The sequence below is a fragment of the Blennius ocellaris genome, assembly GCF_963422515.1.
Source record: "Blennius ocellaris genome assembly, chromosome: 18".
NCBI lineage: Eukaryota > Metazoa > Chordata > Actinopteri > Blenniiformes > Blenniidae > Blennius > Blennius ocellaris.
In genome coordinates, this window is record NC_137667.1 from 7,762,207 (window position 1) to 7,779,663 (window position 17,457).

General features: G+C 41.0%; 2 protein-coding genes across 2 annotated transcripts; both read right to left on the bottom strand.

Annotated features, from left to right (window-relative positions):
- Positions 1–2,107: 2,107 nt before the first annotated feature.
- Positions 2,108–6,450, bottom strand: LOC308143461 (protein FAM177B). The gene is made up of 5 exons (XM_080514279.1): positions 6,325–6,450; positions 3,564–3,764; positions 3,434–3,488; positions 3,255–3,349; positions 2,108–2,605 (listed from the first exon to the last, which is right to left on the bottom strand). Exons 1-5 carry the CDS (start codon positions 6,337–6,339, stop codon positions 2,417–2,419), a joined length of 555 nt encoding a protein of 184 aa, XP_080370405.1. The 5' UTR covers positions 6,340–6,450; the 3' UTR covers positions 2,108–2,416.
- A 608-nt stretch (positions 6,451–7,058) lies between these two features.
- brox (BRO1 domain and CAAX motif containing) lies at positions 7,059–16,840 on the bottom strand. Its single transcript, XM_080513660.1, has 13 exons — positions 16,764–16,840; positions 16,177–16,296; positions 15,087–15,193; positions 13,422–13,518; positions 13,089–13,184; positions 12,917–12,989; positions 12,316–12,421; positions 12,019–12,108; positions 11,814–11,899; positions 11,648–11,729; positions 10,473–10,623; positions 9,321–9,480; positions 7,059–9,232 (listed from the first exon to the last, which is right to left on the bottom strand). Exons 2-13 carry the CDS (start codon positions 16,275–16,277, stop codon positions 9,149–9,151), a joined length of 1,233 nt encoding a protein of 410 aa, XP_080369786.1. The 5' UTR covers positions 16,278–16,296; positions 16,764–16,840; the 3' UTR covers positions 7,059–9,148.
- Positions 16,841–17,457: the final 617 nt, after the last annotated feature.

The window sequence follows — 17,457 nt, forward strand, 5'->3', positions numbered from 1 at the left end:
GACAGTGTGTTTGTCTTTTGTATGTGTGTTCTTTTTAAATTTATTTGCAGTTCCTTCAGATGACAAAATAGTCTGGGCAAGTAAAATATGTTATTTATACAGAAGCTTTTTTGGTTGTTTTTTTTAAAGTTATTTTGAGAAAATTCTGTCATTGAAATCCATTAAACACTATATTGTAAAATTGTGAAGTGAATCTCTCAAGGATCTTGCAGATTGCTTTTGGGCTTCAATCTCACTAGATGGTGCTAAAAGACCACACATGAATTCAAAACAAATTGGATGACAGGCTCTGAATACCGAATGCAGCTGGAATAACAACTATCTTTTGGCAATGAGATTCTTTTTTTTTTTTTTATTTCTTGTGTGTGTGTCTTAGTCTCGCATGCTTAACAGTGCTGTCATTTCAAGCCCTTTTAAGTTCGTGGTTCAAATCCCACCAGGAACCACATCTAAGTATGTTTTTGGCATCGGAAACATCAACGATCCAATAAAGCAGTTGCGTTGATGTTTATATGACACACATCCATTACATCCATCCATCCATCCATCAATCCATCCATCCACACGTCTAAATTTAAACTTATTGTAGCGCCGCTTCCCCCCTCAGTCAATGTTATTTTGAAATTCTCTGTCCGAACTAACTTCTTCCTGCTGCTTTACCTTTATGCTAGTATAAACAAATCGGCACGTGGAAACCCGATGGCTGCTCACCTGGCTGTTCGATCTCCTCTCTGCTCGGAAAACTGAATTTCTTTTTGTGTTACTCAAGTCTCATGTCTCATGTCTGTGTGTTCATCGAGCGCAGTATGTAAACAACAGAACTGCTGTTCAATGGAGCGGTTTCATCCAGCGCCGTGGGATTTAATGTTAGCATTAGCCGAGGAGCTAAGACACTATTTCTCTGAAGCCTCCGGCTGTCCGTGAAATACGGATAGCATGAGTTCCTTTTAACAGGGCCCGGTTTTCTCCTACGTGTTATCATAGCACTTTGTATTATATTAACGTTAATAAATAAGAACTGAGAGTTTCAGTTTCGAATCTACTTGCGCATGCGTAAATACCTCGTATATTGGCATCGTGGCACAGCGGACGAGGTGGCCGAGTGGTTAAGGCGATGGACTGCTAATCCATTGTGCTCTGCACGCGTGGGTTCGAATCCCATCCTCGTCGGAAACTTTTCGTTTTTTCCGCGTGAATTTGAGGGTTTTTTTGTATTTTTTTCCGATTAAAGGACTGCTCGTGGGAGGCAGGAGTATGTACCTGCTTGCATAGCCCGAGACAGGAGCGTGAGAACCCGCAGCCGTAGGACCCTCTGATTTTTATAGACAGCAACACTTTAGAAAAAAAAAACCTGTGAATTTAAAGCTTAAATTCACCCAAATAGTTATTTTTCATCTGACAAGTTAAGATTATTAAGGGTTATTCCTATAAAGCTAGATCCAGGTCAAAAGGTTTGTTCATTTGAAAAGAAAATGTGATTGAAAAAAAAAATTTTTGAAACTGAATGTTAAAGATTTGATCTACTGCTGTTAATGTTCTCAAAGTATTCAGCTCAAAATTCACTCCTCCATTGTTCTTTTTAACGACGTAGCGAAGGCAACACAATCAGGGAACGCCTTGAGCTTTCTTTGTAACGCAGTCACTCACAATCCCACAGCCTTCTCATTGGAAGCCACGCCCCCCACGCCAGAACAGGCCACAAAAGTTTGAAAAAATATGAACTGAAAGTGAAAGAGCTTTGAAAGTAAAAAAAAAAAGTGAAACTTGAATACCGGATTTGAATGTGAAAAAATAAGATCCTAATCTGAAAACATTAAACCTGCAAGTAGAAAAACAAAAAAAACAACACCTACATTTAAAATAATATATTTGACAGTGAAAAATTAAAATAAAGGATTATATCCAAAGAATTTCAGAGCTGAATCAAAATGATATGTAAAGTGGGAAAAAAAAGCTTTTCATACACTTGTTTTTATTTTGAATTAGTGTCTTTAATTTTTCAAAATTGAAGATCAAACCTTGAACATTCAGTTTAAATTTTTCAAATGAACAAACCTTTTGACCTGGATCTAGCTCCATAAGTCTATCTATCTATTCACACGTGCAGAAAAAACTATTTACAGAAACTGTAAGTATGCATGTGCAGTAATGTGCTTTTCAGAAAAGTTGTGTTTTTTCCTGTTTTTATGGAGAATCTCTCAATGATTTTGACACATGAAGAAACCGCAAAACCACCAATGCCCCTAAATATACAATATACTGTCGGTTCATATTCTATAATATGTTCAGAACTTAGAAATCAACATGTTTGACAAGTTACAATCAGTTTAACTTTTCACACATAGTCCAGCGATAGTGGCACGTTATTGAACTTTGTAGGACTTTTACATTCTCCGCATATTGTGTTTGTTCGGTTTCATTTGGAGTTGTTGTCATCTTCTCGATAGCCTCTGTTGTGGCGCCCCTCCGCCGAGTGCTCGTGTTTCTCCAGAGGAGGAGCAGCAGTGCCGCTCGGGTTCCCTGTGGCTCCGTATCGACTCCCAGCCGGGCGACCGGAGAGCTGGACCGACTCCGCCGGCCCCTCCGCCGCTCGGCTTCCCGGCGCCTACAGGAGCCAGGAGTTTTCATGATACAAGCACATCTTGAAAACTGTGACATTTCTTCACACTTTTTGAAAAATCCTTTATCATGAACCTCACAATCCTCAGTGGAGAAGTTAAAATATTACATTTTTATTGACTGCTTAATTGAATTTCACTGCTCACATGCAACACTCGATAAAATCATTTTTACTCAATAACTATTTGTCGATTTTTGCTGTTTGATCATTTTATTGGGATCGTTACGGGATCTTGTTAATGTGCTGGAATAGGTTGTCTCAGCACTTTTGTAAACTAAACCTGAATGAAGGTATTCTATGTGTGGCACCTGCAAGTTTGTCAACTCAACATTTATAACATTGACAACATGTCACTGAACTTTAATGAGGAATCAAACTCGGCTTACGTGACAACGTTTCAAGTGAAAACGTGTCGTCGTTGTGTTTTCCTTTCAGAAAAGTTTCACGTTCACACAGTAATGTTTTAAAAATGGTGTCAGTTTACATGGAAATGCAGAAAACAATGTCGTTTTCACGCTGTGCCACTAGCGGGTGCTGTTGTTTCATTTTGGTAGTGAAGCAAAGGATTTCCGTGGTTCACTTTGTCAACAGGGCCTCAGTTAGCTCCGCCTCCTGTCTTTTATGCGTATTTTACCTTATGATGGTGGTGATACTGGTCGACGGCGTACTGGTACTTTGCCACGTTCAGTCCAAGAGCCGCTGCGAATCTCTTCCCAAGGAAGTCACACGCTGGTTTTACAAAATAAAAGACGTGCACAGTGAGACTCGGCAAAATATTTTCCTAATTGTTTCCAGAGGTATTTAGAGACTCACTCTGCAGTGACACCCTCCCGATTAGAACGGCCATCTTCTTAAAGGAGAACCTGGTCTGAGGGGAAAGGAAAACACGTGAGCTTCCTGCTGCTTCATGTCAAACTCTATTCTGTGGAGAACCGAGTCTCACCCTCTTTGCTGGCTCTTCGAAAGGACTTCTCTTTGGCGAGGATTCCTCAGCCTCCTCTTCCTCCTCACTGTCTTGCACCTCCAGAGTTTCGCCACTGGCGAAGTGGATGATCTTCTTCTCTTTGGGGTTTCCGGGACGTCCAGGAAACTCCGTCTCCTGGATCTCAGCTGGCATCTGACAGGTCGGCGTCCGAGCTGGTTTCTGCTGCCACAGATTATACTCACATTTTCTTTCATTTTTTGGGGGGGTATTTATTTATAAAAATGATGTGCAGAATTAATTACTGAAGTATAAAACAGCCATGATGCAGAAAGTTTAGTCATTTTGTGGCTTTATAAACTCGACATGAAACAACACATGAGCTCTTTAACTGCCTGCGGTTTATTTATTTTACATATTTAAATTTCACATATTTAAACAGACTTGGTTCAAAAGTAATACCTTTTTTTTTTTTTTTTTAACAAATAAACCAAAAAAAAAAAAAGAAATCACTTAAAGTTTTTGCTTATGGCAGATGTTAAAAATTAATTAAAAAAAATTCACATTAGAAAAATTCTATAGAAGCTAAATACAACATGAACATATGTATCAGAAATATATTTTTATACAAGTATTCAATTATATCTATAAAGATACCTTATTTGATACTTTGATAAGGGGGTGCAATTCCACCTTTGAATGCATGTCTGATATTTATATGCTTTAATATCTACAGTGAAACAACATGAAGAAGCTCAGATCATCACTAAACAAAACAACAAAATAACCCATTAAAATCAATAAAAAACAGGCAACAGCAAAACAAGAGTGAGAAATTGCCCCAGTCGTTCACTGATAATGTATAATATTATGTGTTTTAAATATGGCCACCTTATCAGATCCTTATTTGTGGGTATATTTACTTTGTGGCCTGGCATTAACAACTGAGTGCACACTTTTGGTAACTCAATGGGTTTTAGTTTAATTGGCAATGATGAGACAAATCCAGTGGCATTGGCGTTGAGTTGTTATTTCAATTGTCTCCTTTCATAGTGTGAGTTAATCCCATCTGAAACATTTGACTTTGGTTTACTGCCAAACCAGCTTTGTGATTTTATGACTTATTTGGTTTTGCCATTTCCTCTGCAGTAAAAGCTGTTCTCTTCCTTTTTGCGTAGCTTTAACTCCTCTTCATCCAATGCATGTCTTTCCATTAATGCCTTTTGTTTTGCTGCCAAAATTGCAAGATTTGTTTCCATTTTTAAGCAAGCAGATGAGCATGCGAATGAAGTTCAATTTTTTTCACTTTCCATATTTGAACATTCAGCAACAGCGTTTATTTGACTCATTCTGTTAGACTGTATTTTGTATGAAGCAATACAATCACAGTTCGTCGAGGCCGCATTGAAAATCCGTTCCACAGACATTGCATTTGAATTCCTTGACAGAGCAGATTCCATCCAAGCATTCCAACAAGCAATTGTCCTCTAAATAACACCAGCCACCTCCTATTTATGCAACCAAGACCCAACATCGCAAAGTTGCGCCAGCGTCGGTGCGCCAACGCCTCCAGTGTAACATGTATTTAATACATCGTCTTCGCTTGACTCAATGCATTCCAATGGAAGCGGAGTCCTTCATCCACAAACAGTTTCTGCTGCCAGGTGGACGGATGACCTGGTGTGGCACTGAGCTGCATGTGGCTCCTTTATTCTCAGGCTTGTCAATGTGTGATGACTTGTTGGCTTTCCTCTAACGCATTTTTTTTGTTGTTGACAAAATGTTCCGGCTTCTTTGACCAACCTTTTTTTTTTTTTCAGCGAAGAGTATGAGGTCAGGCCATCGGGCTCGTCGATTTGTGACGCAACTACCCAACCGTGACTCTCACCTCTGTGACAGGTGAGTGCATGGATAAATAACACGAGATGCCTCACTCCGCCACCTGTGACGCGCCTACAGCGCCGCCATCTTGGGGCGGTCTCCCGCTCGTGCTAAACATATAGATCCCAGGCTTTAAAATTAAGTATTTTTTGTGTTGCTACGAATGTTTTTTGTGTGGATTTTCTACCTGGAATATATATCTTTAGCACACGCGGGAGACCGCCCCAAGATGGTGGCGCCATGACTGACTGGCCGTGCGGCATCTCGTGTTGATATCTATGGATAAGTGACCTTTAAGTAACCTTTACATACGCACACACTTCCGCATGTAAACACGCCCACTCCCAAGTGAAACCACGCCTCTACAACTACACCGTGCTCCTATTCTACAACCTATGTTTCCTTCACATCATGTTGTTGTTTTGTTTTTTTGTGATATCCTTCCATGGACTGTTCAGCGCTGGAGAGGTATTAACCAACTCCATTGACTTCTTATCTTTACCTCTTAAGCTGAGCTTCCTTTTTGCTTCAACTGAGTCCACTACACATTTTATGATTAGTTAAATGCAGTAAATGAGATCAACAGTTGCTCCAGAGTTTTGTGAGCATCGGGAGAAAGCAGACAGAAGTCCAGGGAGAACTTCAAAATAGAAAAGTCCAGTTTAGAACCCATGGTAGTCTCTCTGTGAGGTGAGAGTTAACCACTACACCACTATGTTTTAAAAGTTGATATGAACTACTAAAGTAACAGTATCCCCCACAAAGTGACAGGATATTGTGTCTTAAAGTTTATGTACACAAAGTTGAGTTTTTAACGACGGTAGATTCTTTCCAAACCTTCATGAACTCACAGTGAACCCTCAAGCCCGGTCCAACCTGCCGACTCGTCAACAACACTTACTTTCTGGTCGTTCATTCTCCAGCTTGTGTTTCTTTCTCGGCGCCGACCCTTGGTTTCATGTCCGAGCTGTGCTTGCACGCTCCTCCACGCCGGCCGAGACGAAACACCTCCAGGATGCAGGATGAGGCTTTGAAACCCGAGACGGCAAACAAAAGGGCCCGTGGTTATGACGGCGGACGCTGAGCTGCACATTCACTTTCGCTCCGGGTCGGAGGGGCTGGACTGAGCTGCTGGAGTCGCCGTGCAGAATGTCTAAAGTCCACTGCTGCTGCCAAAACTGGAAATTTGTGAAGGGAAAATAAAATTCAAGATGATCTTTTCTTATTCTTTTTAGCCCAAAATGTCTAAGATCTTACAGTAAATCTGCTCAGTGAGCTAGAAAACAAGCCAAGTAATACTGTTTGAGCTGAAACTGTTCTGTTAGATTTATTCTCACATATTATTTTCACCTCTAGATTCACTGAAAGGTTGAAACGAAAAGATACAAAACACCAAAATATAGTTTATATTTTCTATTACTTTGTCATTTGTGAAGGGACTTTGTCCATTTATGTATTTATTGTTTGACAAAGTTACTTTCCTTTTTCGCAAAATAAGCAGTTTTGAAAAAATGTTCAAGTTGTTTGTTAGTTTTTCAAAAAAATAATGAACCCAGACAAGTTGTACGACTGGAACTCCGCTAGTTGTTCGAGTCGAACAGATGCGAAGCGTTGCGAGACAAAACAGGAAAGCGGTGAGTTTTCAAAATCATTTAATATCATTTGAAGTACGTACATTTTGACATGACGGATACGTTGAGCGGGAGGAGCTACTGATGGTCAAAGTCTCACCTGGAACACGGTTTTACCGAAAACTGCGATCAGATAAAAGTCAAACGGCAACAATATCGTCCAAGAATTGGAGGGGGAGGGGGGGAAAGAAAGAAAGAAAAAAGTGCAATACATTGAATGTGCTTTCATAAAATATGCAAGTGTGTTCTGCTCTGATGTGAGGCTGTTTGGGTGAGTAAATATACACAGAGGTTAAATGAGCTCATACCAGCAGTATATTACAGTTTATACAGTTCTGCAGCAAAACGATGGCGACGCTGCGTTTGACAATACTTTGAAGCTTGATGGAAAGCCGCAAACACCGACGATCCTCTCGGTGTATTTAAAGGTCGAACACCGCATGTCCGCTGTGGACCACAGCAACCGTTTGTCCCTCAATGATTATTGTTGAAAGATGCAATTCAGCAATTCGGAACGTTTTGAGCCACTTTTACACCGGCTTTGTGTTTTCAGATCTCGCTACATGTCAACGGGAAATAAATTAAGAACTCAAAGAGGGGGGGGGGGGGGGGGGGGGGACTTCCCAGAAACCTTCATGTTAAAGATTGATTCAGCCTCATCCAGGAAATATCTTTCCTTAAATCAACATAGAAATTTGCAGTTTCATACAAAAAAAAATAAAAATCCTACTCTAATACATGTCGAGAGAGAGAATATTAACTGAATGTAAACGACTACACCTAGAAGTAACCAGGAGGAAACGTAATGTACAATAAAAAAAAGTCTTGTTCATTTAGTGTCTTTACTGGCGACCAGTACGGCGACGCCGAAACACAAAGATAGGAAACATTAGAGAAAATGATTGTTTTCGATGACGGTTTCAGATTTTCTATTTATGTTGGGAATTCCGTTTTCTTACTTTTGTGTTTGTGTTGGGATTCTTGTATTTATGTTTGTATTAAAGTCATGACTTTTGCGGTACAGACTTTTCTACTTAAGTTATGATTTGTCAAAATCGTGTGGCTGACTTCGCCTTTGTGCTGTGACTTTTGTATTTATGGTCAAACGTTCATTTTCTGCTTTGTTTTGACGATTCTGTTTTCATAAACACCACAAACATTATTAGGCAGAATTTTTGAACACATCCCCGTCTAATGTGCGTCGTAATAATATGTGCAGGCTGTAAAACCAAGCGTAAACGCCGCAAACACAAAGAAGAGGATCTACAAATATGTGAGCTCTTCTTTTCTTTAAATCGAACAGCAGGGACTCGTCTTAAAAGTTGTCTTTTCTTTCAACAGTGCGAAACACCAAAGGGGCCACCAGGACCTAAATATGTAAATATTGTCTGATATTAACAGACTGAGCATGATGCCCAAGCTGCTTGGTTGGTCCTTCATCTTGTTTTATTTAACGTAGGCACAGACGGGTCACTTCAGCACCACTGTTCGTCTCTCAGCTTAGAGCCACGTTGTCTTTAAAGGTGCATTGTTTTCTTTGTATTCTAATGATCCTCTTGGCATTCAAATTGAATTCCCTTGTACTATTTTTAAATAGAGCTTAAATAGTGGACACATTGCTGAAGCGGTTATTCCTGTTCCACGTTCCAAACTGCTGCGGAGTTGAAGCCCTAATTATCTTCAGTTTCTCTCTCGCAGTCTATGAAGCTAAATATTGAATACAGAAGTTTTACTTTTGTAATATCTTGTGATTTTTTTGGTAATTTTAACATACGAAAACTGCATTTCGTGATCGTTGGAGCTGCTGCGTTTTAATTGTGTGTCGTCAGCCAAAGGCACCATTGATAAAAACCACTTTCTCATTTCAAGAGTCGCCTCAGCGAACCTGATGGAGCGTCTGTATACGATCAAACTCTCTCTCTCTCTCTCTCTCTGATGCAGTGATCACGGTTTTCTTACCCAGATACGATAAATGTTCCAGCATGAATGTACAACACTGTGGATGAATCTTACAAAAGAATTCCTATGGAGGGTTTTTTTTACACGAGAAGGAGAACGGACGCCATCGTCGCGGTCGGCGCTACGGGAACTCTTTTAGGAGACGACGCAGCCCGTGTCCTTCTGGGGCTTCAGGTCGGGCTCCTTCACCGGCTTCACCTCCTCGTCCTTGGGCTTGGCCTGCAGGAGGGAGGAAGGGTGTGAGCTGCTGGAAACTACGACCAGAGACGGACTCAAGCGGCGGAGCGGAGCCCGGGTTTCACGCCACCTTGTCGTTCTTGGCTCCCTTGGTCAGGTCGAAGGTGGCGTAGACCTCGGGGGTGCACTGCTCGCTGACGGCCGGCAGCTCGAAGGCGATTGGCTCCGCCAGGCCGTAGCTCGCCTTCAGCTCCAGCTGAGGCGCCTCCGCAGGGATCTTGTGGAAGTATCTTGACAGAAAAAAAAGGAAAATTGTTCTCAACTATTTCAGTTGTTGAATTGAAAGTGGAGCGAGCACCTCGGTAAACAACAACTTATGAGAGTTAACGTATGCAGATTTACAGAAAAGACAAACTTTAGAGCTCTAATTTTAATCCCCTTTAATGTATTTGGTCGTTTTCACCCTGAAATAAACTAATTTATCCAGTGATTTTGATTGATATGGTTCAAATGCGCTATAAAATACCATCACTCTATAATTACCGGCGAAAACTATCTACCACAGGTCGCCATATTCCTGTCCTACATCTGTTTTTTGTTTTTAAACCACCATAGGGATCACTGCGGGGTTTGAGGCTTTGGCTGCTCTCAGGTTGTCAAAATTAAGATTCGTAAAAGGTGGGGAAAAAAACTACAAAACATTGAGAAACCAAGTGTTTTGACAAATCACAGACCACAGAAAGTGTTCGCAAATATTTAAGGGAAAAGATTTCAGGTTGAGTCGACATGACGCTGATCTGATTGGCGTTAAACATCCAGAATTTCACAACTTTTTCTCCCCCGACGACTGTGGTCAGAATATCTGGATTTTCAATTAACATAATGTCCAAAAACAGAACATTATTTGTAAGAATCCTGCTCCAGTTCAGAAACACGAACCTGTCATGAAGTGGCGTAACGCAAAAGAAATACTGGCCCAAGTTTCTTGTAGCAGTTTCATTTGAAGATGAAGAAAAGTGTGTTTGAAAAGGTTTCATTTAAATTAGTGTCCATGTGATCTTTGTGATTTCTTTCTATCAGATCTCAGGCCGTTCAGTTTTTATCCCCGCGTTTCAGAAATACGAGTCAAACCCCCCCCCCCCCGATACTGGTGGACTTATTTTCTGGATTAAAACTGTTCCTCTCGCTTGTTGCCAATAAAAATCTCCCTGCTGTCCGGACGTCACGCGGAGGATGCAGAGGGTTTTTTTCTTTTGTTTTCATCCGCTCTGACTCAACTTACATGAAGCCATTTTCTCTCTGGCACTTCTCCAGCGTGTTTTTAATGAGGCCGCCCAGCTTGAGGAAGAACAGCTGTTCGGAGGGTTTAGCCGTGGTTCCCGGGCCTTTGGTCTGACGGTACTCTTTACACAGCGCCTCGGCACGGGAGTAACCTGGACAATTCGGATTGGGGGGGGGGCACAACACACAAACAGTAAAATGAGCCGGAGTTTCAGTTACAAACACACAAGGATGAAACTTCAGCGTGTGTCACATACAGTGTGCACAAAATACAAACCACACCATCTACATTCATTTTCACATCCGTTTGTCATGTGATCATCTGCTTCCAGTGGTGAGACGTCACGGTTTCAACTGAATAGTGGAACTCATCCACAAATATGAATTAAAGCGACAATTATCTACACAAAGGGTTCTTATGGGGTGAACATGCAATGTGCAATAATCTAGTCACATATTGAGATTATATGATTTGCAATAAAGACAAACAATATTGTTGTGATTTCTCTTGCCCCCCCATTAATACTCGCTCTGATTCTGTGTTTTCTTTTCTTTCTGTCTTTAACCTTGTTTTTGGTCATTTTTCCTCGATTTTTAAGCTTCTGACTTCTTTTTTTTTTTTTTATATTCTTTATTTATGGAGAGCAGTTTCAAAACACAGTATTCGAATTCCTCGTACATTTGAGCAATGCATTACAAAGCATCTGGTTTGCAGTGCATCTGTTCTTCAGTTTAACGCCATTATTTCTCCCCTTCCCCCTTTTTTTGTTTGTTCACTGGAAAGTCATGACGCAAAAGTCGTGTGATGGTCTTTCCATCACATATATTTAATATATGATGTCTATCCAGTCATCATTCGCAGATGGGGGGGGGGAGAGGCTAAATGAGGAAAACACACCTTCGCATTGAAAATTAATGAGTATAAAGTATTGAGACACTGAATATAATACTGTTATATTTTGGCGATCTTGCATATATTGTCCAATTATTTCACTACTGAGCAATAAAGTTTTCATCCTATGAAAGGAACTCCCTCGTCTTTAGTGGATTTCTGTTTCTGACGCAGCTCTGTTCGATTCACAGGGTTCAGCCAGAGTGGATACCAATGTGAGGAAACCCCCTTCGTGTTAAGAGACGGTGCAGCCAAAACTAAAGGAAACGCCGTGTGATACATACACTTCTCCGCCTCCTGGAGGGACCGTATCGCCTCTCCACACTTGTCACTGGCCAGCAGGGTTTGTCCGTGGTAACAGAACGCCTGCGGACAGAAGGCCCGATCAGCATTTAGCGCCTATTTTCCTACAGAAAGGCCCGTTTGCATGTGTGGGAACACGTGACTCACGTATGCCATGTAAAAGTGCTGCTTCAGCTGAAGATACTTCCTCCACTTGCTGCTGCACTCCGGCTCCAGGGTGTTGAGTGTGTGGTCTGCAGGACACAAAAACACCGACGCACACTTCCTCAGCACGGGTCGGATGAAGTGACATTTCACACGGCGGGACATGAAGCTGGACAAAACAAACTGCGCTTGGTGGAAAAGCACCCACCGGCTTTTTGGTAGAAGATCGCCGTCTCGAACGCCAGAGCTGCGATGAGGGTGGCGTTGTGCTTCAGTTCAATCGCTCTGGCAATCGTTACTGTAAAGAAATTTTAAAAAATTTCTTCATCAGAATAGTTTTTACCTGCCGTCTGTGGACTCGAGTTCATAGTTGAAAAATGTCACAAATGCCAATCACCGGTCAAGAAGAGATGATCACTTAAAAGCTTACATGACTATAAATGAAAAGTCAAAATATATGTCAACTCTGTATCGGTGTTTTGAAGCAAGGTCAAGAGTTTGTTACCTTCTTGTGCTTCTGCTTGACACTGGATGAGATAAGTATCGAGCACCCTGGGCTCCAGGTCGCGGCCCTTCTCAGCCGGGGTGATGAGGCGAGGGATGTGGACCTCCTGGGGTGGAGACAGAGACAGAGACAGAGACGGTTACTGGATGGAGCGCAGTTAAATTAACTTGGCAGTAAAGGAGGACAGGAATTCACAAATAGACTGTTGTTCCTTACAGACTCAGAGAGAAACTCTCTCTCCAAGGTTGTTCTACTCTGAGCTTTAGTTTTTATACTTAATGGTTTATTCTTAATATTCAAACTTCTCTGTTGTGGAACACACACACACATATATATATATATATATATAATTCATGCTCTCTGCAGATTTCAAGCAATAGATGGTAGAAATATAAATAAAAAAATAAATAGAACTGTACTTTTGTCCATCTCATAAATGTATTTGCCGTTTCCGAAGTGGCAGGAAAACTGGAAATTGTTGGGTTAAGATATAAAAGTGAGGGGTTTTTTTTCTCCAAGTTGTGTCAGGACTAGCTTTATCTTTGAAAAGATTTTTCTCGGATGTCATAAGCAGAAATAATTCTTTAAAAATCAGTTTCACCTTGAGCATCTTGAATATTCCAGCTGCAACCTTCAAGCTCCGGTGGACATCTTTAGCTTCAGCCTCTGAAATACTATTAAACAGGCAACAGTTCAACAGGGCATTTACCACACTGTGGATTAGACAAGATGGGAACAAACGCTTTGCTGAAAGACACAAAAATGCGACTTACTTTTCCTTCCCTGCTAGTCTCGAGGCAAACTTGGTGTACCAGATGGCTACGTTGAAGGCCATGGAGACCAGTTCAAAGACTGCATCCTGCTGGGCACTGGAAGGAGGGTGAGACACACACACACACACACACCGCAGGAAATACAAACATGTGTAAGCATGCAAAGTCATCTCTTCCAAGATTGAAAATTAGCTCCTCCAGAAACAGACTTCGGCCGCTGATTGGCTCCACTGCACGAACCGAAAGGTGAGGGTTTACGACTTGTTGTCGGAGCCAAGAACATGTGCGTATGTCTGAAAAGCTGTGTGCATGTTGGGATCTGTTTGCCTTCACCTTGGCGAGTTTCCCTGCAAAGTGTCAGTCCACTTGAAGTTCTGCATGAACCTCATCTTGTTCTCCTGCGTGGTTCCATCCAGAGACGCTATAAAGCCTGAAGCATCGCGACCCCGTGATTAAAAACAAACAGAAGCAGCTGGTTAGATGCAAAGCAAAGAGAAAAAAAAAAAAATATATATATATATAGGAAGGAATGAAATGTTAGAAGAGCAAAAAGAAGCACAATTAATGATCAGTAAAAATGATTAAAACATGAAAGAACATACCAGTTTTTAACTGAAACAGCTCACTTTAAAGTGAGTCACTCCAAAAGGTAAGGTCTGAATATGCATGCCTACAACTGTCATACCGTCACATTTATTGATCACATTATTCTAAAATTGAATTCTGCCTGTGATTAAGTGACATTACGTTACAGCGGCACAATATATCCCCACATCAACATGAAAAATATGTCCCTTCGTTCTGCACGGTAAAGTAAAAAAAACGTATTGCAATATTTCTAACAAAATTTATTTATGTATATTGTTGTGAGTATGTGCTTTGAGATTTGTTCTTCAAAATAACAGTGCTCATTCTCTTGACATACTTTTCAACCCAGTCACACTTGAAACAAAATATATAATTTTCCACTCAAAACCAGTATGTGTGTGTGTGTGTATATATATATATATATATGATTTACTACTTATAGACTATATTTATTCCTTCACAAATTCTAGTCAAATTCTACAGGAAATGATTCATGCAGAGAAATGGCAGATGCTTCCTGTTGATTTTCTGGAAACTCTGTTTGGAACCGAACTGTCAATCCCTACTGACAAGTACACGCTACGTTTCTCTGTACATACATGAGTAGAATAACAGCCTATTTAACTGGATTTTGTAGACGACGTAATCTCAGGGTTTAAGTGTGGGGAGAGTGTTCGGCGAGAAGTTTATGACTGATCGCACACTTTTACGAGATAAAGCGCCATCAGAGTTGCCATATTGGTCGGAAATGGCAAAAAGGAAACGAGATCATGTAACAAACCTTCACAAAGACGTCTCTAATGGGACAGTGCTCTAATGTGAGGTTTAGATAACAACTGGAAGGAGAAAAATACAACTAGCATGAGCGCGTCACTAAGAAGGAGGCCGGCTCTCAAAAGGAAAAGGTTGACAAGTCTCAGGGCGTGTTCCTGTTTTTCAGGTTTGTTTCAATCAGAGTGACATTCATGCATATTGCAGCACGGATTTTGTGGTTTGCATATGGTGCAAGCCAAGAGCGAAAACAAGCCTCAATGTTTATACTTCTAAACAAGGTTCAGTGTGGCTCAGCGGAGGTCTCAGTTCATCCTTACAAGTTCAAACAAAAAAAAGTAGCACTGTACAACAAGTGTGAACAGCCTCAGAGTGAAACAATTACCTAAACATTGAGAAGTTTGGGAAGCCGTTAACACCCCCCACATACTTTCATTTGGAGGTATACAAAACCACACGTTGGTTTATCAGCCACTCCAGAGAGAAAAATCAATACTGAAAAAAAAAATTAAACTGGAAAGGAACATTTCAGGGGGTGAAAACAAAAAACTAACAAACAAAAAAAAAACACCTTTATGTAAGAAGGTTTGAACCCTCACATAGATAAAGCAAAAAGATTGATTCAAACATTTGCACTACCTTGGAGAAGAGAGAAGTATGCATCTGTGGCATTTTTCATGATCTCGGCGGTGCAGGTGACGTCGGTGAACATCTCCAGCAGTCTGGCCCGGGTCATCCTCAGATCACTGAGCACAAACAAGAAACATCAAGTTGTTGTTGTTTTTTTTTAAATTTAGTGTTCAAATTGGTTAGTTATACAAAAAAAAAAAAAAAGAGGGGTTGAATAGTGAGCTTGTATTTTGGCTTTCTGACTTTACAATCAGGAGTCGCTTCAGAGCAAGCCAATTCCAGTCCAAAACTCAGCAGCACAATACAGATATTGTTCTGGTATTAATTGTTTATTCAATGTTACTGATTATTTGGGATTTCTTTGAATATCTCAAAGTTACAACATGTTTTTGTCACAAAATTTAACACAATGAGCATTTAAACCACAAATAAAACTCTTACTGTACCTTTATGAAATAAACTTAACATAGACTACTAGACCCAGAGTTGGAATGGCACCAGAGATCACAGTTGTGGACCAAGGCTTCGTCTGCTTTAAGCTTGTCCAAGAAAAACAGAATATTCATTCTATGACCAGGACCTGGGAGCTCAGTACTTTGAAATGGAGCATTTGGCTTAACAGCGATATTTTGACCAAACTGGAACGTATGTTCTTTCTTAGAGGCAAAATGAGACTACGTTAGTAAGTGCGGTTGTGTAAATTATTGTTGCCACTTTCTTGCTCTCGACTGTGGAACAGGAGTCAGATTTCCGTCATGGCATTCTCGTTTCCGATATCAGTAGGAAACACTTATCCCACTGAACTGCAATTCAATGCAGGTCAGTGTCACAGTATACCCCCTTTGTTTTCTCAGCACTATTACCGAATAAGCAAAAAACATAAAAATCTGTTTTCATGATAACCTCAGCTGGAAAGAAACTGTCTCATGTCATCAAATGAGACTGGAAGCCTTGTCATGTCGTCACCTGGATCTAAAAATGTTCATATACACTAAACAAACAGAATTCCATGTGTTTATTACTCATCTCATGTCAAACTTAGACGTTTGACTAGAACGTGTTAATGACCACAGTGATGGGGAATGAGGACGAGACCTACTTGCAGATCTTGTTGGCTGCAGGACTTCCTGCCACACCGTAGTAGTTGAAGGACACCGGCGCTGTTGCCTTCAGGGGGTTTCTGTGAAACCAATGTGCCATCCTGTGTATGAGGACACGCCTAGAGAGGGTTTAAACACACGGGGGGGGGGAACTCCGTCAAGGGATACACTTCATTTGGAGCCTAAATAACAGATAACGGGCTGGATGAGCCACCGGTACACTAAAGTTTACTGACATTTATTCACAAGGCAGCATTAGCTTATATATGTTTGATCCATGCTAACGTAGTTTCACCGACACAGTAAAACGCTGTCTGAACACTCTGAAACAACGCTTTACGATCCTAGCTGTTCTCACTTATTTGGTGTAATGTAAAGTCACTCCAGGAAAGCGGTATATTGTGTCTATATTGTTATATTAGTCGTTTGTAGCGCATTACGTAAGACGTAGCAACAGCTAACAGCTAGCACTAGCTACATCTTCAACCGCAAACATTAATCGTTCAAGCCATGTGGGAAACAGGTTTTACTACAGCTAAAAGGCTGGTTCGCTCTTATTGTTAACAAGTTAAATTCAATTGGTTACCTGTCGTGGCGGAGCTGTGAAAGTGAGAATAAATAATCCTTGTTGAAAACCCTGAAGCTGTCAACAACTTACTTCCGGAAATAAACACGTAGAAGCTGCCGTCCAATGAGGACACGCGCGTTGATCACGTGACACACGTCGCCTCTGTTCCTGGTTCAAGCCTGTGTCAGACCTTTATAGTGTTGCACAACTCTCTTTTGAACATCTACCACCTGATGTAGTCTTTTAACAATCATATCTGCTGCAAAATAGAGGAATGAAATCTTGCAGCCTTTTATATGCAACCATTCAACAATCATTTTCATCTATATGAATTTATCCGGAAGTTGATCTCAGCTAACTTCGGGCCAAAAATACCGAAAGATAGCCAACCAAGCACATTTACATGTATGGGCAATTTAGGAGCATGAGTTTACCTCACATGCATGTCTTTGGGCTGGAGGAGAAAACCAGAATACCTGGCAAACTCCATCTTGGAAGGCCAGGTCCGAATTCAAACCCACAACACTTACCCCATGAACAACGCTAATAACCACGACACCTACTCGACTTGGTTATTATTATGCCATTTGCCTTTGATGCTCCTGTTTATTCTCGAGCACCTACCTGTGCGCCTTCCACTGCTGCATCACTGGCGCCATTTTCGTAATGTCATTTAATGTTGCTAAAATAGACCATCTGGGGGGGTCCCTTT

Bases quoted from the DNA above. Each gene is read 5' to 3' on its own strand.
- brox (XM_080513660.1), bottom strand. From the start codon at position 16,277: ATGGCACATTGGTTTCACAGAAACCCCCTGAAGGCAACAGCGCCGGTG. The intron at 13,185-13,421 runs GTGAAGGCAAAC...CCCTCCTTCCAG, and splicing joins TTGCAGGGAAACTCGCCAAG to TGCCCAGCAGGATGCAGTCT. The intron at 11,730-11,813 runs GTGAGTCACGTG...TTCTGTCCGCAG, and splicing joins AGCACTTTTACATGGCATAC to GCGTTCTGTTACCACGGACA.
- LOC308143461 (XM_080514279.1), bottom strand. The intron at 3,350-3,433 runs GTGAGTCTCTAA...TTGTAAAACCAG, and splicing joins CGGGAGGGTGTCACTGCAGA to CGTGTGACTTCCTTGGGAAG. The intron at 2,606-3,254 runs GTAAAATACGCA...TGGCTCCTGTAG, and splicing joins AGTATCACCACCATCATAAG to GCGCCGGGAAGCCGAGCGGC.